The sequence below is a fragment of the Erithacus rubecula genome (genome assembly GCF_903797595.1).
Source record: "Erithacus rubecula genome assembly, chromosome: 19".
NCBI lineage: Eukaryota > Metazoa > Chordata > Aves > Passeriformes > Muscicapidae > Erithacus > Erithacus rubecula.
Genome location: NC_136671.1, coordinates 1,403,811 through 1,424,188, shown reverse-complemented (window position 1 = coordinate 1,424,188; position 20,378 = coordinate 1,403,811). Strand labels below are relative to the sequence as shown.

The following is a 20,378-nucleotide window of genomic DNA, read 5'->3' as shown; positions in this document are numbered from 1 at the left end:
CCCCTTGAGGGAACAGGGGTTTGGGGTGCCAAGAGGGGCTGAACCGCTTGTTTGCCATCCCTGGTGCTTCCTGATCCCATCCTGCGTGGAATAAATAAAGGGTGTGCTGCACTGACCTCAATTTTATAATTAATCACGGATGAAACCGGCCCCGACCCCCGGGGCTGCTCCCGGCCCCCGGGCCCCGCCGGGATCGGCGATGGATGCGCTTTTCATCCTCCCTCCGGCAGCAAAATCCCGGGAGATTCACCGCAGCTTCTCACCACAGCTCGTCCCCGCGGGTGGGCTGGGGAATATTTTCCATTTTTGTTGTTTTAAGCAGAGCTGAGGGGGGGTGGGAGGGGGTTGCTTTTAGCAGAGGGATGCCAATGGGATGCCCACGGGAATTTTGGGGAGGCTGAAGGCAGCTGGGGAGGGATGTGGAGGGTGACCTGATTTCCCACGTGGCCTCCAGTGACAGGAATTCAACTGGTGTGTTACCTGCACTGCCTGTATCTTAAAACCAATGCAGATGAGATTTTTCCAGGGCAGAGGGAGGATGAACTGGGATGTTCAGTGATGGGATGGGCCTGGATGGATGGGCTGGGATGGATGTGCAGGGATGGATGTGCTGGAATGGATGGGATGTGCAGGGATGGATGTGCTGGGATGGATGTGCAGGGATGGATGTGCTGAGATGGATGTGCTGGGATGTATGTGCTGGGATGGATGTGCAGGGATGGATGTGCAGGGATGGATGTGCTGGGATGTATGTGCTGGGATGTATGTGCAGGGATGGATGTGCAGGGATGGATGTGCAGGGATGGATGTGCTGAGATGGATGTGCTGGGATGGATGTGCTGGGATGTATGTGCTGAGATGGAGGTGCTGAGATGGAGGTGCTGAGATGGAGGTGCTGGGATGGAGGTGCTGAGATGGAGGTGCTGAGATGGAGGTGCTGGGATGGAGGTGCTGGGATGGAGGTGCTGAGATGGATTTGCAGGGATGGAGGTGCTGGGATGGATGTGCAGGGATGGATGTGCTGGGATGGAGGTGCTGGGATGTATGTGCTGGGATGTATGTGCTGGGATGGATGTGCAGGGATGTATGTGCTGGGATGGAGGTGCTGGGATAGATGTGCAGGGATGGATGTGCTGGGATGGAGGTGCTGGGATGTATGTGCTGGGATGGAGGTGCTGGGATGGATGTGCTGAGATGGAGGTGCTGGGATGGAGGTGCTGAGATGGAGGTGCTGAGATGGAGGTGCTGGGATGGATGTGCTGGGATGGAGGTGCTGGGATGGAGGTGCTGAGATGGAGGTGCTGAGATGGATGTGCAGGGATGGATGTGCTGGGATGGAGGTGCTGGGATGGAGGTGCTGAGATGGAGGTGCTGAGATGGAGGTGCTGGGATGGATTTGCAGGGATGGATGTGCTGAGATGGAGGTGCTGGGATGGAGGTGCTGGGTTGGAGGTGCTGGGCTGCACCAGATGAAGGCAGGGGTGTATCCAGCATGGATCCACCTCTGGCATCGAGGTCCCTGCTGCTGCCAGGGCTCTGCACAAAGCCCTGCACACTCCCAGCCTTCCACACTCCCACCAGCCTTGCACTCTGAGTTTTGCACACTCCCATTGTTGCCTCTCACAGTCTCAGCCTGGTGCCATCTCCCTGCATGACCTTCCTGGCACATCCCAGACTGTTTTTCTCCTGTCAAAATAAGTTTTACCCTTATTTTTTTTCTTTTTTAGCAAACTGAACTCTACAGGAGCTGCAGGTGGAAAATAAACCATCAAAAGGCCTTTGCTATGTACCTCTGCCATCCCCTTCTCCAGCCATAGGATCCTGAGGAAGGAAATTAGGGATTTAACCAATTCCAGGCAGGAGCTGAGTGCTTTGGCAGCAGTTCTTCACTTTGGGGTTCCCAAAGTCTCCTCAACTCACATTATTTCACTTCCAAACCATTAAATACTCTCAAAAAAAAAAAAAAAAAAAAAAAAAATTGAGAGCTGGGGATGAAAGGGACAGGGGGGACACAGGGTGACCTGTGGGTGGCAAGTCTGGGGCCAGCAGCCCTGGAGAGGGGTCAGGGTGCTGGTTCAGACCCCACCCAAAACATGCACAGTTTTGGCCAGCAACTCCTTCAGGAAAAGAGCTTGGAATGGGCAGAGGGGATGGATGGGGAAACTGAGGCAGAGATGGCTCTGGCCTGGCTGTGCAGCCCAGGAGCTGCTGCCTTCCCACACCCATGGGTTGCTGCTCCATTTCCCCCCTGCCCCCTTCATCCCGGGGTGCTGCCCAGCCCTGGGGGGCACTCTGGGGACAGGGGACACTGGCAAAGCCCTGGGCAGGGCTGGGGGGCTCCTGCATGAGGGAGGGGTGTGAGCACAAGGGCACAGAGTGGCACGGGGGCACCTGGCCAGGGCCACCAAAGGACAGGCTGAGCTGGGGGAGCAGGGTGCCCCATGGGTGTCTCTGTGGGGTCACCTTCTGCACCCACATCGGGGTGGGAATTGGGGAGCAGCCCATGGGACACCCAGCCCTGCCTGCAGGCACCCCAGGGTGCTGAGAGCACCCACTGCTCTGGGCAGGGTGAGGATGCAAAACATGTTCCCAGGGGTCACAGCCAGAGGGATCCTGCTCCTTTGGACAGTTCCTTGAGGACATGGGGACCTCATTCCCCCTTGGCTGATAGCTGCCAACCTGGCTCTGTCCCCATCCATCCATCCATCCATCCATCATCATCCATCCATCCATCCATCCATCCATCCATCCATCCATCCTCCATCATCCATCCATCCATCCATCCATCCATCCATCCATCCATCCATCATCCATCCATCCATCATCCATCCATCCATCCACCATCATCCATCCATCATCCATCCATTCATCATCCATCCATCATCCAACCATCATCCATCATCCATCCATCCATCATCCATCCATCCATCCATCCATCCATCCATCCATCCATCCATCCATCATCCATCCATCCATCATCCATCCATCCATCCATCCATCATCCATCCATCCATCCTCCATCATCCATCCATCCATCCATCCATCCATCCATCCATCCATCCATCATCCATCCATCCATCCATCCATCCATCCATCCATCCATCCATCCATCCATCATCCATCCATCCATCCATCCATCATCCATCCATCCATCCATCCATCCATCATCCATCCATCCATCCATCCATCCATCCATCCATCCATCCATCATCCATCCATCCATCCATCCATCCATCCATCATCCATCCATCATCCATCCATTCATCATCCATCCATCATCCAACCATCATCCATCATCCATCCATCCATCCATCCATCCATCCATCCATCCATCATCCATCCATCCATCATCCATCCATCCATCCATCCATCATCCATCCATCCATCCTCCATCATCCATCCATCCATCCATCCATCCATCCATCCATCCATCCATCCATCATCCATCCATCCATCCATCCATCCATCCATCCATCCATCCATCCATCATCCATCCATCATCCATCCATCCATCCATCCTCCATCATCCATCCATCCATCCATCCATCCATCCATCCATCCATCCATCATCCATCCATCCATCCATCCATCCATCCATCCATCATCCATCCATCCATCCATCCATCCATCCATCCATCCATCCATCCATCATCCATCATCCATCCATCCATCCATCCATCATCCATCCATCCATCCATCCATCCATCCATCCATCCATCCATCCATCCATCATCCATCATCCATCCATGGATGGGGAGGGGCACCCAGGGCTCTGCTCCCCATGGAGATCTGGCAATCTCCCCGTGTTCTGCCAGGTTAGTCAGGGATTTGCTGTGCAGGGAAGCCACAGCTGCAGAGCTGGGAGCCCAGGCTGGGACCAGAGGCTGTGGATGTTGTGGAATCAATGGGTGTGGAGCTCCAGCTCCTAGTGAGCAGAGGCGAGTGTGGGGTTTGGGTGGGGTGTGATGGGTGTGGGATCGTGGTGGGGTGCAGGACCAGGCAGGAGGGTGCTGCCATCCCTGCCCTGGGCTCAGATCCACAGCAGGAATGCTGGAGTCCCACTGCCATCACCTTCTGCCCAGCCTCAGGGACCCTGGGAGTTGTCCCAGCCCTGCAGGGATGTGTCTGCTGCTCCTCTCTGGCCATCCTGGCACTGGGTACCACTGGAGCCTGGCACGGGTCAGCACCAGGTCCTGGAGTTCTGGCACCAGACACCACCAGCTTTTGGCATCCTGGCTCTGGGTACCACCAGACTGTGTCATCACAGGACATCCCACTGCAACAGGTCACAGCATGATGCAGAGAGGGAACAGGAGAGATGGAGCTGATGGGGGGATGGGAGCAGAGCCAGGCCCAGGCTCCCAGGGGCAAAACTCCCTCAGGAGCCACCTCCTTTCCTTCTGAAAACCCCAGATCCCCCCCTGTGCTCCAGCACTCCTCCCTGGGAGGCTGTGCTGTCCAGAACTGGTTCTGATGCTGTTAATGAGCTTGAGGGTCTGTGACTGGGATCTCTGGGAGTTGTTTCCTTCTCCAACTCCTGGCAGGAGCAAGAGGAGTCACCTCAGCATCCTGGGCTGCATCCCCCCCTTGCAGGGGTGCTAAGAACAAGCTCATCACCATTTTTGCCATTTTTCCACAAAGGAAAATTCCCCCTAGGCAGAATTCTCGCCTCCTCCCCAGGCAGGGCTATTTCCCTCCTTCAGAACCCAAATTCAGCAGAGCTCTCCCAGCTTTTCCTGCTCCCCCTTCCCTCCCTGCCCGCACCAGCTGCCTGCAGCTGTGCCCGGTGTTTCCCCATTAGGGGTGGGATTTGCTCCCAGTGTGGGAACAGTCGGGGGGAGGCTCCTGGCCCCTCCCAGGGGCTCTCTGCGCTGCCCTTCCCGGTTTCCAGCTGGCAGCCGGGATAACCTTGTGGCTCGGAACATCGCAGCCATCCCTCTTCTCCCATCAAGCGTTCATTTAGGAAACATTTCACTAAATACCCACCTGACAGCACGGCCCCGGGAGATTGATGCCTCCGGCGCCTCTGAGGGCTCCATGCCAGCGACTTTCAAATGTCACAACGACACCCCCGGGGCGCTCCCGGCCCCTCCCGGTGCCCGGGGGAGCCATGGGAGTGTCCGAGGATGCTGCGGTGCCAATCCCCATCCCAGCCCCCTCAGGCTGCCAGGAGGTCCCTGCGGTTGTCCTGAGGGATTTGAGAGCACCCAGCACAGATTTGTACCATCCCCAGCCCTAAGGATTCCTCATCTTTGTCAGCTTTCCCATGGCTTTGGGACATCCCCATCCCATTGCCAATCCCATCCCTACCCTTTCTCCATCCACATCCCTCCCCATTCCTGTGAGGGATCCCTATCCCATTCTCATCCCCATTTCATCCCATCCCATTTCCAACCCTGTCCCCATCCTCATCCCATCTCTATCCCTGTCCCTATGTTATCCCCATCCCAATCCTCATCCTCATTTTATTCCATTCTCATCCCTATCTCACTCAATTCCATCCCCATCCCAATACTCATCCTCACCTTCATCTTCATCCCACCCTCTTCCTCATCCCATCCCATCCTATCCCTCAGGACAGGAGGGAGTCAGAAGGGCCCCCTCAGCACTGCCATGGGAGGGAGAAATAAGAAGCAGATTAATTAAAACTCAATCAGTCCCATCCCTGTGCCAGAGCCACTTCAGTCCTTTTCCTTTCCTTTCCCTCAAATTCCTGAAAGAATCAAGGATGTTGATGTTGGAATGTGAACCCAGAGCGAGGCCCTTGAAAGTGAAATCACTCTGAAGCTGCAAATAAACCCTAGAACACCAGGCCTGGATTGGGCTTCTCCAGCCTTGTTAGTGGGATCAGCTAATTAGGAAAAACAGCTGGGAGTGTTGGGAAAGTGGTGCTGTCTTCAGAGGGACAAAGGGACAGAAGGGAGAGGTGGCACTGACCTGCTGGCAAGGCTGGCCCAAGCCCCAAAGGGGGAATTGTGGAGAGGAACATTCCCAACATCCCAGCAGCTGTGGGTGGGATTTTGGCTGAAATCCCTGGGACGCCGCTGCTTCCTCCCCATCATCTTAGCTCCGAGGAAGCCCCAGAGCTTCTCCCCAAAACCAGCAGGGGATCCAGCCCCGGGCCCGCGGGGCAGAGCGGAGGGAGCAGCCCGGCCCGTCCCAGCCTCATCCCATGGGGAAGAGCGCGCTGCGGCTGAGCTGGGCTCCAGGAGAGCTCGGGGAGCTCCAGCGGGATCCCCGATCAACAAAACCCAGCCAGGGCTTCCAATGGAATCAAACCACTTCATTTTCCTCCCCCCTGCCCTGTGCTCCCCATGCCGAGAGCAGGAGCCGGGACCGCCCGCAGCCCCATCCCTGGGGAGGGAGGATCCAACTCGCCCCTGCCGCTGCACAGGGAGCTCCACCGGGGATTGGAGGGAAAAAACTCAGAAATTGGCCCTGTTATTCCTGCTGGGATTTCGATGGTGACAAATTAATGAGTTTCCACGCCAGGGCCTCTGGAGAATTAATTGGGAGGGAACTTCGTTAACATCGAGGAGTAAATTGATATGTTAAAAAAAATAATAATAAAGGGTGGAAATTTTCAGTCAGGCTTTGCTTTTTTGAGGGGTTGTTTCTCCCAAAAAGCCACTTGTTATTATCAGCCACAGTATCGGACACTGGAGACTCCCTGTGGGGCACAGATCCATGTGCCCCAACCCCATCCCCAGCTCCAGAAGAGGAGGGAATTTTAGCAGAGTTGGGAAAATCCACCCCCAAGCCACGAATGCCCGGGAGGAACGACCCTGCCCTGGGAGCTGAGACCCCACAGCATCGGGAATTGTTCATCCCTGAAATTCCCTCTCCGGAGTGCGGCCGTGGTGGTTTTCTGCTGCCGGAGAGGGAATTTTCTCCCAGCTAAAAAATAGCTTAAAGGGGACCCCAGCTGGTTAAAGCCAAGGGCGGCTGCAGCGGCAGCGCTCGGGAGGCAGCGCCGGGCTCTGGGCTCAGCGGGTCCGAGCTGATGCTCCGGGGGGAGATGGAGACTCCAACACGCGGGAGGCTGGAGCAGCCCCAAAATTCCCGGCAGCGGTGAATTGGATGAGGCTGAGCACGTGTCCGCGGCGACTGCAGGCGGAGAGGGTGGGCTTATAGTGAGGCGGTTGGTTGGAGCAGCAGGAATCCTGCTCCAAGATTTTTGGGGTCCTTGAGACAGTGTCAAGATGAGAGACACATCTGGAGCCTGTCCAGCTGTGCCTCAGTTCCCCCATCGCTCTGACGCATCCTTAGTGTCCGGTGAGAATACCAAGGTGGTGCAAACTGTTCCCCTTTTCCCACCTTTTTCCAGCTCCGGAACCGCGTCCCGCCGGCCCCCAGATCCTTCCCTCTCACCAGGGCACCTCCAAATGTGCGGAGCAGGAGCCTTGGCAGCCCCCCTGTGCCACTGTCCCCAACTCCGGAGGTGCCACCCAGGCACAGGGGTCACTGTGATCCCTCATCCCCCAGTGGGTCTGCTGGGACAGCCCAGCCCGGGGAAGGTGGACAGCGGGATTTGGAGGGGAAGATGTGCCCGGCTGGCAGCGTTCCTTACCGTGTGCCTGAGTGCAGGGATGTCACTGAATGTCGCAGGGACGCGGATGCCGTGGGGACATGACACGGTGGGGACCTGCCGTGGCGCAGGAGCTCAGCTGTGATTTAATCAACGCCCAAGTGAGAAATAAAGTGAAAAATGTGACCAAGGTTGGGGGCAAACAGGAGATGGCTGGAAAAGGTGACAGGAATGGAGGGCTTCGCTCCTGGCCCCTCTTCCTGCCTCTTCCAGGGCTCATTTTTTCCCCGGTGTGGGAGCAGGAGGTCTGTCCGTGGGGTCCGTGTCACTCCGCAGCACCCCGGGGACCGCGGCGGGACGGCTGGCCCAGGACAGCACGTGCGGGCTTTGGGATGCTGGCAGCCAAGTGTGGGGACACAGGGGTAACAACTGCCCAGGCATGGGATGCCATGTGCAGGGACCTCGGGGCGGTGACAGTCCGGGGTGCCAAGTGCAGGGACCTGGGGGTGACGACTGTCTGGATTTCGGGGGCCACATGCAGGTGACGGCCCCTTGGAATGGTGACAGTCCCAGAAACCTGCAGGGACCGTGGGACGGTGGCTGCCCCACGAGCAGGGTGCCATGTGCAGGGACCTGGAGGCGGTGGCAGCCTGGGATGCTGTGTGCAGGAACCTGGGGGTGACACCATGACGGGCATGGGGTGCTGCCCGTGGGGACTCCGGAGTGGCACCTGCCGGGACAGGGGGTGCCGCAGGGACCCCCAGCCCTGCCTGCCGATCCCCATTGTGCCCCGGGCTCTCCCGCAGCAGCAGCATCTCCCACTCCCCCTCCCTGCGGCCCGGGACGCTCCCCCCTCACTGCCGCACTGCCCCCCCTCCGGCCCCCCCGGGGGAGGCCCCACCTCCCCCCCGCCCCCAGCCCCATTTCCCGGGCGGGACCGTTCAAAACCCGCCCGGCGCCGCCGCTGCCCGGATTCCGCCGCCGCTTCCCGGGGCCGGGGCCGAGGATGCTCGGGCTGCCGGCGGCGGCGGGGGGGCGGCGGGAGCGCGGCGGGGGCTGAACCGCGGCGGCAGCGAGCCCGGCCTGCCCGGGACACTTGGCGGGGAGGGAGAAGAGGAGGAGGAGGAGGGAGGAGGAAGAAGAAGAAGAGGCCGCTTTCAGCCTCGGCCCCGCCATGCCGGGCCCCACCTGGGAGCGTGGCCCGGTGGCAGCGGCTCCCCGGGGGCTGTGAGCGGCCCGGGGTCGGCGGAAGGGGGGCCCCGAGCGGAGGTGGGGGGGGCTCCGGGCGGAGGGGGGGCCCCGAGCGGCATGGCCAGCCCCGTCCCCCCCACCGCCGCCGCTCGCACCGGGATTTAACCGGGGTTTGCATGCTTTCACCTCCCGTTTCTACTTCGGGAGGGCATGTGCGCGGGGGAAGCGGGCCGCCCCCAGCGGAGCCCCCCCGCGCCCTGACTCCGCGCTGAGGGGCTCGGCCGCCAGCCCCGTCCCGCCGCCGGCCCCGGAGGACGGGGAGCGCCCGGATCGGCCCCCCTGGCCGGTGGGTACCGGGCGGGGGGCGGCGGGCACCGGCAACTTGTGTTTAGCGTCCGGCGGCACCGAGGCGGGGGAGCCCCCCCTCTACCCGACGAGATTTGGGTTTAAACTTTGGGTTTTGGGGAGCCCCGAAGATGCCTTTCCACCCGGTGACGGCGGCGTTGATGTACCGGGGGATCTACACCGTCCCCAACATCCTCGCCGAGCAGCGCCCCGTGGAGATCCCCGAGGATGAGCTGGAGGGTGAGCGGGTTCGGGGGGCTGCGGGGGTTGGCTGGGGATCGGGGGCGATGAGGGGGACATCCCATGGCACTGTGGGGTGAGGAGGTTTGGGGTCTGGGCAGTCCATCCCGCGGGATGCGGCTGTGGGGGAGTCGGGGTGCGCGTTCCTCCGGCGCCGTGGGGAAGCTGAGGGCGAGCGGGATGCGGATGGATGGAGAAGGAGGAGGAGGAGGAGAAGGAGGAGGGGAAGAAGGAAAGCTGAAGCGGGGAGGCTTGCGGGGGTCCCGGCCCCCCGGTTGTGGCGATATGACACAGCAGGGACCGGAGGTGGTGGCGGGGGGCCGCTTTCCCCTCCGCGGCGCGGCGGGGTCACCCCCTCCCCGCTGTCATAATATGACATTGGCTGGCGGCGCGGGGGACCCGGGGGGTGGCTGTCACCCGTGTCACCCCCCGGCTCACGGCAGCTCCACGCAGTGCCGGTGTCACCGGACTCCGGCCGGGAGGAGCGGCCGGCGGGGCTCTGCCCACCCGTGCGATGAGAGGGGCCGAGCTCAGCTCTGTCACCAGAATGGCTTTTTCCACCCCAAAAGTTTGCCGCGGCAGCGGGACGGGCCCTGGCGGTGCCAGGCTTTGGGGTGTCCCTGGGGAACCTGGGGGAAAGGGAGGCAGCAACCCCGGCCCCAGACCCAGCACCAGCGGGGAAACTGAGCCACGGCGGGGTGACCCCACACGTGTCCCCACTCTGTCTGGGGACAGCACCCTTGGCCCAGCACCGAACCTGGAGCCCTCGGCATCCCCGTGGGGAAACTGAGGCAGGGAGCCACAGGGCTGGGGGTGAGAGGAACCCCAAATCCATGTGGGAGCCCCGAGCAGTCGCTCACACCAGTGTGCAAGGGCTCTGTGTGTGTGTGTGTGTGCAGCTCTGCAGGGTGTGCGTGTGCACTGACGTGCCTGTCACAGCCTCACTGCAGGGGCTGTGTGTGTGTGCACAGGCATGGCACACACCCCTTCACAGCGTGCTGCAGGTGTGTTCACACCTCTGCATGGCCACACATCTGTAAGGCCACACATCTGTATGTACACGCATGGCCTTGTTGCAGGGTGGCTCCGCGTGTGTGGCTGTGCCAGTGTCACCGTGTATGTGTGTGGCTGTGCCAGTCCCAGTGTCACTGTGTGTGTGTGGCTGTGCCAGTGCCAGTGTCACTGTGTGTGTGTGCCAGAGCCAGTATCACTGTGTGTGTGGCTGTGCCAGTCCCTGTGGCTGTTCCAGTGTTTGTGTCACTGCAGCACGTGTGTGTGCCCATGCCCAGCCTGGCTGCAGGAGGTGTTTGTGTGTGTGCACATGCACAGCGTCACAGCAGGACGGGCTCGTACGCACAGCCCTGCTGCAGAGGGTGTTTGTGTGCTGTGCACAAGTGCAGCACCGCTGCAATGGTGTGTGTGTGTGTGTGCAGACACAAGCACAGCTGTGCTGCAGTGGGGCTGTCTGTGAGCACAGGTGCAGCTGTGCAGTGTTTGTGTGTCTGTGAGCACAAGCACAGCGTTGCTGCGTGTCCGTGCGTGTGCACACACCCCGCTGCGAGGGGGTGTGGGTGTGCAGGCACAGGGATGTCACTGCAAGGGGGTTGTGTGTGTGTGTGTGTGTGTGTACAAATGCAGCTGTGCTGGTTTTGGCATGTGCACACAGGTGCAGCACCACTGCATTGTGGCTGTACATGTTTATGCATGTGCACAAGTGCAGCAGCACTGCAAGGAAAGTGTGTGTGCACATGCACAATGTGAGGTGCTCGTATACCCAGTGCAGGGTGCTGGTGTGTGTGCACAGGTGCATCTGAGCAAGGAAGTGTGTGCACACACAAGTACAGCATCACTGTGAGGCGTTGTGCACTGCATCCATGCACATGCATCCCTGCAAGGGGCTGTGAGTGCACCCGTGTGTGTGTGCAGGAGCACGTGGCTCCAGGGTGCTGGGTGTGTTTGGACACTCACACACACCACTGCCCACATGGGTGCAGTGTCACGGTGCCGTGGTGCTGTCTGTGTCCTGTGTGTGCAGTGTCAGTGCAAGGGGGGTGTGTGTGTGTACGTGTGTGTCTGTGTCCGTCTGGGTGTCTGTGTCCGTGTTTATGTGTCTTGGTCTGTGTATCTGTGTCTGCCTCTGTTTGCATGTGTGTTTCTGTGTGTGTGAGTGTTTTATATGTGTGTGTTTATGTGTGTCTGTGTGTTTGTGTGTGTGTTTATGTCTGTGTTCATGTGTGTGTATATGTGTGCGTCTCTGTGCGTGTGTGTGTGTTTGTGTGTGTCTGTCTCTGTTTATGTGTGTGTTTGCACACCTGGGCACACCCCTACAAGCTGTGTGTGTGTGCACAGCTCCAGTGTCACTGCCAGAGGTGCCACAAGGGTGTCTGTGTATGCGTCTGTCTGTGCATCTGTGCGTGTATTTGTGTAACCGTGTGTCTGTGTGTGTATCTCTGTATGTCTATGTGTCTGTGTCTGTGTATCTGCATGTCTGTCTGTTTATGTCTGTGTGTCTGTCCGTGTGTATGCATCTGTCTGTGCATCTGTGCGTGTATTTGTGTGTCCGTGTGTCTGTGTGTGTGTCTCTGTATGTCTATGTGTCTGTGTCTCTGTATCTGCATGTCTGTCTGTCTATGTCTGTCTGTCCATGTGTGTATGTGTCTGTATCTGCATGTGTCTGTCTCTCTGTGTGTCTGTGCGTCCATGTGTCTGTCTGTGTGTCTGTATCTGTGTGTGTCTGTGTGTCTGTCCGTGCTCACACCCCTCCATAGTGTCCATGTCCCCACTTCCTGTGTCCCTGCACCTGCTGTTGTCCCAGTTCACCCAGTCCCTGAGCTCCCAGTGCTTCCCTCCTCCCCCAGTTGCAGCAGTGGGATCGATGGCAATGCTGGGAGCCCCATCAGGATCCCACAGATACCCACGGGCTCCTCCCTCCCCCTGTCCCCCTGGTTTGGGGGACACCAGTGACATCCTGACACAGCTCCACACTGGGGCTGAGCTCAGGGTACAGCTGGGGCAGGGAGTGCTCAATGGGGAGCCAGGACCCACTCTGGCCACTGTCAGGAAATGTCCCTGCCTGTTCCCCAACACCCCAAACATCTGATCAGGAGCTACCTTGGAGATCTTTGGGATGAGCATCCTCAAAGGATGAATTTTGGGGGTGCCTGGAGGGCAGAGAGGCCCACCAGGAGCACAGGGAGAAGCTCTGCCCAGGCAGGAACACTGTCCATGGAAAAGCTCAGACTGACAGGCCAAAATCCCCCAAAACTCCCCCAAAACACCTTGGAGATGTCACTGGTGTGACACCATCCAGGCAGGGATGTTCCCAAGTACTCAGGGTCAGTACTGTGACCCAATATGGAATTTTTCCCCCAAAGTTCACAGCCCATTTCTCCTGCTGGGATCCTCCAGCACTAATCCCCCTGGAAGCCACATGGAGAAGGAAGAGGCACCAACATCCTGGCCTGGTTTCCTGCTGTCCCTCAGCACAGATTCCCTGCTCCTTTTTTTCCATCAGCGTGGTTCCAGCTTTGCACACGAAGTGGCATCAAAAAGCCAGAAACTGCCCCAAAAAGGAGCAGAGTCCTGAGTGCAGCAGGAAGTGGGATGGAGTCAATGGACACAGCTGTGCCTCAGTTTCCCCATAGCCTCTCCCTGCCACCCTGCAGGGATCATCCCCCACATCCCAGGGGTTCATTTTGAGCCAGAAACCCCCAAACCTCCCACTTCCATCCTCCTCTGAACCAGACAGGACTGAACACTCCAGCAATTTCATCAAGATTTAGGATTTTTTTGGGGTGAAGTGTGGCACAGCTCCAGCACCCATCTCTGAACCCCAGAATGGGGTCACAGACCCACCCTAAGACCATGGGATGGGGCACAATCCCCCCTAGGGGCAGAGTCCCCAGCACCCCGGGGATCCTCAGGAATGGATGCTGGATGCTGCAGTGGGGATGCCCCCAGCCGCAGTGCCCACCTGGTGGCACCCCAAGCTCAGGCACATCCCAGGGATGTGCTTTTAGGGCAGAACGCCGCGTTTTCGGCGCGGGCAGGGTGAAGGAAATTGGAGCAAATATTCGGGGTATGTTGGGGAGGTCGGACCCTTCTGGGCAGGCTGGGGAGGGAGGTGGGATCCCCACGGGGGCTCGGTGGGTGCTGAAGCTCAGCCGGGCTCATCCCTGCTCCCCCCCCCCAGAGATCCGGGAAGCCTTCAAGGTGTTCGACCGCGATGGGAACGGCTTCATCTCCAAGCAGGAGTTGGGCACGGCCATGCGCTCCCTGGGGTACATGCCCAACGAGGTGGAGCTGGAGGTCATCATCCAGCGCCTCGACATGGACGGTAGGACCCCGGCAGCCCGGGATGAGGACGGGACGGGACCCGCAGCTGGGAGAAACACACAATTCCCCCGTATTTCCACACACCCTCCCGTATTTTCATCCCACGGGATGTGGGATGAGCCTGACCTAGGCTCTGCCTCCCGCTCGTTCATCGCCATCATCATTGTCACTGCAGCTTTGTTCGGGAAGATTTAAGGGTCCTGGATGCTTGTGGGATGGCTAAACCTGCTGGGACCACGCTGGGGAGGCTGGATCCCTCACTCGGGGGTGGATCCTGCACCCTGGGTCGTGTCCTCAGCACCCAGCAGCCATCACCCTCCAGCACTCGCTGCCACCGTGACCCTGCCCCCGCTCCTCCCTTGCCCATCGGGACCTGAAAGAGCTTCTTAATTTATTGCTTTTCCTTTTTTTCCCCATTTAAAAGCCTTTCCGGCAGCGCTGCCAAGGCGCTGCTCCCTTCATTACTCATTGTTAGTGCTGCCCTGACAGCCCCACGCCAGCGTCCCCCTCTGCCAGGGGACACGGCCAGAAAGGCCACCAAGCACCCCGGGTCACAGCCACCCCTGGGGTCCCTGCTGCAATTGGGGTCCCAGCTGGAATTTAGGGTCCAGAATCCTGGACAGTGTTTGGCTTCCCTAACCAGTACTGTGGGTTCCAGGTGACACTGGGTGTCCCCAAGTCCCATTGGAAAGGGGTCTAAATGGCACTGGTGGTCCCCAGATGTTACTGGGGGTCCCTGTATGGCAGTGAGAGCAGCCAGTGTTGCCATCCCAGCTGGTGTTGGGAACACAAAACTTTGTTGGAGGTTTCCACCCAGTGTTGGTGCCCCTGGATGGTTTTGGGGGTCCTCAGCCAACATTTGTGGTCCCCAAGTTAGCCCTGGGAGGTCTCCAGCTGGCACTGAGGTCCCAGCTGGAATTTGGGTCAGCTCATGTTCATGTCTTGGATGATGTTTGGTTTCCACAACCAGCACTGGGGATCACATTCTGGGGGGACTTGGTGGTATTAGGGTGTCCCCAGCCCACACTGGGTGTCCCCAGCCCCACCGGTGTCCTGGTTGGCACTGGGGATCCCATCCAATGTTGGGTATCCCAGCCAAAGCTGCAAGTTCCCTAAATTCACTGGAAGTTGCCAACTGATCTTAGGGTCCCCAACTGGTTTTGGGGATTTGTGACCACTCATGGGGTCCCTTCTGGGACACTCCCCCTGTGTCCCATGTGCCCCATGCCCAGGCAGGGGTTGACAGCCACCCCTGTGTCCCACAGGTGACGGGCAGGTGGACTTTGAGGAGTTTGTGACATTGCTGGGACCCAAGCTCTCCACCTCCGGCATCCCAGAGAAGTTCCACGGCACCGACTTCGACACTGTCTTCTGGAAGGTAGGGACACCCCCAGATCCTGCATGGGAATGCAGGGACACCCCCAGTCCCCACGGGAATGCAGGGACACCCCCGGCCCCCACGGGAATGCAGGGACACCCCCAGTCCCCACGGGAATGCAGGGACACCCCCAGTCCCCATGGGAATGCAGGGACACCCCCAGATCCTACATGGGAATGTAGGGACACCTCCAGTCCCCATGGGAATGCAAGGACACCCCCAGTCCCCACGGGAATAAAGGGACACCCCCAGTCCCCACGGGAATAAAGGGACACCCCCAAATCCTACATGGGAATGCAGGGACACCCCCAGTCCCCATGGGAATGTAGGGACACCCCCAGCCCCCTCCCAGGGGCAGCCCCCCAGAACCTGCACTGAGAGCACCAGGGAAGGCCCAGAGCCAGGGCCAAGGCTGGAACTGAGATCAGAGATAGGATGAGAGTCAAGACTGGAACTGGGTGAAAGTCAGACTCTGGGTCAAGCATGAGATTAGGGTTGGTTTAAGAGTCAGGATTGCGTTTAAGATTAGGGTGAAGTTTAGGGTAAAGCTCAAGCTCCAGTTTAGTCAGGATCAGGGTGGGGGGTGTCAGGGTGTCACTGGTTTAAGGGTTGGGGTTAGGGCTAGGTTTAGGATCAGGGTTTGGGTCAGAGTCAGGGTTACAATGACAGTTGGGATCAGGTTTAATGGTGAGGCCGGGGTCAGGATTGGGGTCAGGAACAGGTTCAGGGTCAGGTTTGGGGGTCAAGGTCAGGATCAGGATGAGGTTCAGGATCAGTGTCAGGGTGCACCCCCTGAGCTCCTGTGACCCTGTCACAAACAGGCCACATTTGGTGCCAGCACCCTCTGGTGTCCTTCACTCTGCTGGGCTCACCAGGACACCAGACCTTTCCCAGACAATTCCAGGGTGATCCAAACCCAAACCACCACATCCAAAGGTTCTGGGGGACCCCATAGCCCCTTGTGCAAGCCCCCTGTCCCCGGCAGTGTGACATGCAGAAGCTGACGGTGGACGAGCTGAAGCGGCTGCTGTACGACACCTTCTGCGAGCACCTGTCCATGAAGGACATCGAGAACATCATCATGACGGAGGAGGAGAGCCACATGGGCACGGCCGAGGAGTGCCCCGTCGATGTGGAGAGTGAGTGCGGGGCGCCGGCAGTGCCAAAAGCCGCGGGGGTGCCAAACCCCCCACGGGGACGCCAAACCACGGCGCTGGCACTGCTTCCCTCTCTCCTCAGTCCAAGGAGAGCGCGTTTGGGATTGGGGTAACGCGGTGTTTGTCCCACCCCAGCCTGCTCCAGCCAGCAGATCCGGCAGACCTGCGTGCGGAAGAGCCTCATCTGCGCCTTCGCCATCGCCTTCATCATCAGCGTGATGCTCATCGCCGCCAACCAGGTGCTGCGCAGCGGGATGAAGTAACGGGGAGCCCCCGCCGCCGGGGGCCCGCAGCGACAGCGAGCAAGAGACACCTATAAATATCTATAAATATCTCTATGTACATCCATCTGTGGCCCAGAGACGTGCCCCCCCCCGGCTGGGGGGCAGCCGAGGGGACGGAGCCGCGCCGGGGCCCCGCCGCGCCGGGCGCTGCCGTGGCTGCTGTCTGCAGAGTACGGAGACTTCGGTACCGACACACCGACCCCCCCTCGCCAGACCAAAACCGACCCGTGAGTGCATGTGACGTGCATGGAGCCCCGTGAACCCCCGGCGGATCCCGTCGGATTCTCCGATCTAGCGTTAGAGCTCATATTTAGGATAAACCAAATCATCCCCTAAGCAATACACGCGCCTGAGATGGTTCCTAGAGCCGGGAGCGTTTGCATGGACTTGGCTGCCAAGGGCTGGATTTCCACCCCCCAAAGCCCCTCCCTGTCCCCGTGCCGTGCCTCGGTTTCCCCAGCTGCCCGGGGCGGGGACATTCCTGACCTGCTTGATGCACTTTGAGCCGACCCCTCTTGGGAAGAGCCGGAGCGACCCCGAGCCGGGGAGCCCCGCGCCCCCCGGAACCCCCCAGCCTGTATGTAGCACCCACCTGGGCACGGACTGGTTCGGATTTGGGGCCGTTTGTCATTCTTTGGAGTTTTTGGGGGTTTGGGGGTGGTGTTTTTTTGTTTTGTTTTTTGGTTTTGATTTTTTGTTTTTTGTTTTGGTTTTTTTTTTTTTTTTTTTTGTTTTTCCTGGTTGGTTGTTTCCGATCTGAAATAAAACTGGGATTTCTGAAGTGCTCTGGGCTGCAGAGGCTCCTGGAGATGCTGGGGTGGAGGGTGATGGGGTGGAGCACCCGTGGGTGCTGCTGAGTCCTTCTGGCACAGGAGGTGGGCACTGGTCTGGGGAGGGCTGTGACCCCCAGGATTCCGGGGGCTGGAGCATCCCAAAACCTTGGGGCAGCAGGACCTGGCTCCTTCCCAGCAGCTCCCAGAGCCCCCATCCCACTCCAGCTGTGGGTCGTGCCAGAGGTCCTGCCTTTTCCCATGGATCCCAGTCACTCTCCACATCTCGTGTCCTGGTATTTTATGTTGGGTTTGATGAAGCCTCGATGGGGAGGACGCTCAGCCCAAGTCCCTTCCCAGAATTGCTTTCACCTGGATTAGCAATAATTCCATCAGGAACTAGGATCTGTCTGGGACGCTCAGAGAGGCTCCACAAGGTCACAGTTCCTGGCCCAAGCTGGGGATCCTGCCCCAAGGCTAGTGGCAGGGAGCACCCTGTTAGTCCTGATTTACACCACTGGGGTCTGGCCCCGGTGTGAGCCCCCCAGGCTAAGGGACATTGGGAATCTCACCCCTCACATCTGTGAGCTGTGGGAGCCCATTCCCACCTAATGGATCACCCTCCCCAAGCCCCCAGCAGTGCATTTTTAATGGTGAAGAGATTAAAGGAATAAATAAAAACAGGGCTGGGACAGAATCAGGCAAAGTTGCTGCTGCCCCATTATGGGGCACTTCCCACTGGGAAGGGGCTGGAGGAGCCCATCCCAGGACACTGGGACTGGGACATCCCCACCTTCACCTCCCTGGCTGCTCCCACGGGAAAACACATTTCCTTGCAAGGGCATGGGAATTCCCACCCTGCAGCACCACAGAGGGGACACCCCATTTTTGGGATGCCAGGAGGAATTGGTGGTGTTTTATTGATTCAGGGTTTGGGTGGGGCATTTTTCTGATCTTCTCTAATTTATCAAACAAATTGAAGCGAATGTCCAGATGAGAAATGGAAATGGGAAGTGTTCCACGGCAATGAAATAATTCCAGCTGCCTGGCAAAGTGCGGGAGGCTCCGCATCCATAATGAAATTTCATCCATCTCCCTGCAGAAAGTTTGAATTTTTTTATGGACTGGTATTTCCAAAGGAGCCACGTGGCCTCAGAGACATGTGTGTGTGTGTATATATATATATATATATATGTATATCTTTATGTATATATATATATTTAACCAGGTCTATTATAGACACTGTGAATAAACATAAGAGAAGAAAAAAAAAGAAAGGACAATTTAATTTGTCAGAAAATACAATAACATAAAAGAAAAAATTAGATAAAAGGAATAACACTATCTCCCAAGCTCAGCGTTTCAAAGCTGCTCAATTAATTTTAATGGGAATCGGCAGAACGGATTTCTTGGGGCAGGTTTGGAATGGCAGCTCCCGATCCCGGAGCAGGCGGGATGCAGGAGCGGGGTCCCCGCTCTGCCGCAGCGGCGACGGATCACTGCGGCTGCTGCAACAGAGATGCTCCGGGATAATTCAATTAAGGGACCGCCAAGAAAGGGAAAAACAAAAGGAATGTGCCGGGAGGTGGGGACTGCCGTGGGCGAGGGGAGGTGGGAGGGGGCAGGATCCTGCACAGATTCCCTGGACATGGGGACAACGGAGCAGAAGTGGCAGCAAACACAGCGGGGGTTGCAGGGCTGTAATTCTATAGCTGTGGGAAGTGTTTGGGATAGGAAGGGAAGAAGTTGGTAATGGTTGTTTCTCTCTCTTGTGCTGCAAGAAGTGTGGGATGGGCTCAGCTCCATCTCTGTCTTGGTCCCATCCTCACTCCCATTCCCACCTGTATGTCCATTGCTCTCTCTGTCCCTTTGCCCTCTCCCCTTCCCCACTTCTGTCCCATCCTCATCCCATCATCCCCATCCCATCCCCATCCCCTTATGCTTACTTCCAACCCTGCCCCTCTCCCCTCCCTCAATTCCCATCCTTGCCCCCATTTCAATCCCTTTTTCTATCCCTCTGTCCTGTCCTCACCCCAGCCCACATCCTGCCCCCTTTCCCACTCCTGTTCCCACCCCTCTCTCCCAGCAAGAGCTGCCAGAGGACACGGGCAGAGCCCAGCAGGGCTGTGCTTGGCAGGGGCCCAGGAGCCGCTCATTTCCCTAAAAGCTTCCCGATAAATTACTCTGCTTCTTGCTCCAGCAAAGGCACTTTGGCTCAGGTTTCACTATTGGGCAGCAGCTCCTCACCCCCACCACGGGGACAGTGAGTCCATCCCTGCAGCATCCCTTGGGATCAGGTACAGCCATCCCTGTGGGAAGCAGCCAGAGCCCCATCCTCCTTTGGTGTCCTCCTCCTGCAGCCTTTTCCCATGGATGAGCCCACATGGCTGTGTCTCACCCCAGTGATCCATGGCACTGTCACACCCCCTGCTACCCACTGTGACACACAGAATTTTCATTTACAGTTGGGTTCCAGAGCTTGCCCAGAGAACTCTATCTAATTTAAGCTGGATCTGGGGAGCCCTGAAGTTTGGGAGTGGTGGGTAAAACAACACATCCTGGATCAGCTGGAAAACCCACCAGGACTGGAGCACACAGAGGAGGGACTAGCCTGGTGGCTGATCAAAGCACAGCTCAAATCAACACGTGGAACAGGGAAGGATTTTGATGTTGACTGGGAAAAAAAGTCCATGGAAGGCACTGGAGTGGGAGTTCCTTCATCTGGTTGGTGCTGGCTTAGAAGGTGTCCAGAAGTGTGTCACCAGCAGAGCAGCCAGTGTCCCCCCAGACACTGGAGCCCCTCAACAATCCCCAGGACTCTTCCCCTGTGCCAGGCTGGGGCACAGGGATGCACATCCAAGCTTGGAGAGAGCAGGCCCAGCTTCCACTCTCAGCATCCCACAGCCCTTTGGGGGGCTCCCCACTTTCCATTTCCTTGGGAGTAGTGTTCCCTTGCTCCAGGGACTTCCATCCATTCCAAAGAGGAGCCACTTGGGTGCTCTTATTAATCCACCTGTCCTGCAATGGAAGTGAGGATAGGACACAGGGCTGATCCTGCATCCTCCGAGCCCAAGACCTGTGTTCCTGCTCTCCAGCAAGCCCAGGGCTCCCGTCTAGAAGGATGAAAACATTCTCTAGCTAGATCTAAAG

General features: G+C 58.2%; 1 protein-coding gene across 2 annotated transcripts; it reads left to right on the top strand.

Moving 5' to 3' along the window:
- Positions 1 to 9,049: 9,049 nt before the first annotated feature.
- On the top strand, positions 9,050 to 17,240 carry CABP7 (calcium binding protein 7). Of its 2 annotated transcripts, XM_079323100.1 has the most exons (5): positions 9,050 to 9,304; positions 13,497 to 13,640; positions 14,905 to 15,017; positions 16,003 to 16,156; positions 16,310 to 17,240. In XM_079323100.1, the coding sequence occupies exons 1-5, from the start codon at positions 9,196 to 9,198 to the stop codon at positions 16,435 to 16,437; spliced, it is 648 nt and encodes a 215-aa protein (XP_079179226.1). In that variant the 5' UTR covers positions 9,050 to 9,195; the 3' UTR covers positions 16,438 to 17,240. The 2 variants fall into 2 exon arrangements, with proteins under 2 accessions (XP_079179226.1, XP_079179225.1); XM_079323099.1 differs by having other exon boundaries at positions 16,003 to 16,411.
- Positions 17,241 to 20,378: the final 3,138 nt, after the last annotated feature.

Bases quoted from the DNA above. Each gene is read 5' to 3' on its own strand.
- CABP7 (XM_079323099.1), top strand. From the start codon at position 9,196: ATGCCTTTCCACCCGGTGACGGCGGCGTTGATGTACCGGGGGATCTAC. The intron at 9,305-13,496 runs GTGAGCGGGTTC...CCCCCCCCCCAG, and splicing joins CCCCGAGGATGAGCTGGAGG to AGATCCGGGAAGCCTTCAAG. The intron at 13,641-14,904 runs GTAGGACCCCGG...TGTGTCCCACAG, and splicing joins CCAGCGCCTCGACATGGACG to GTGACGGGCAGGTGGACTTT.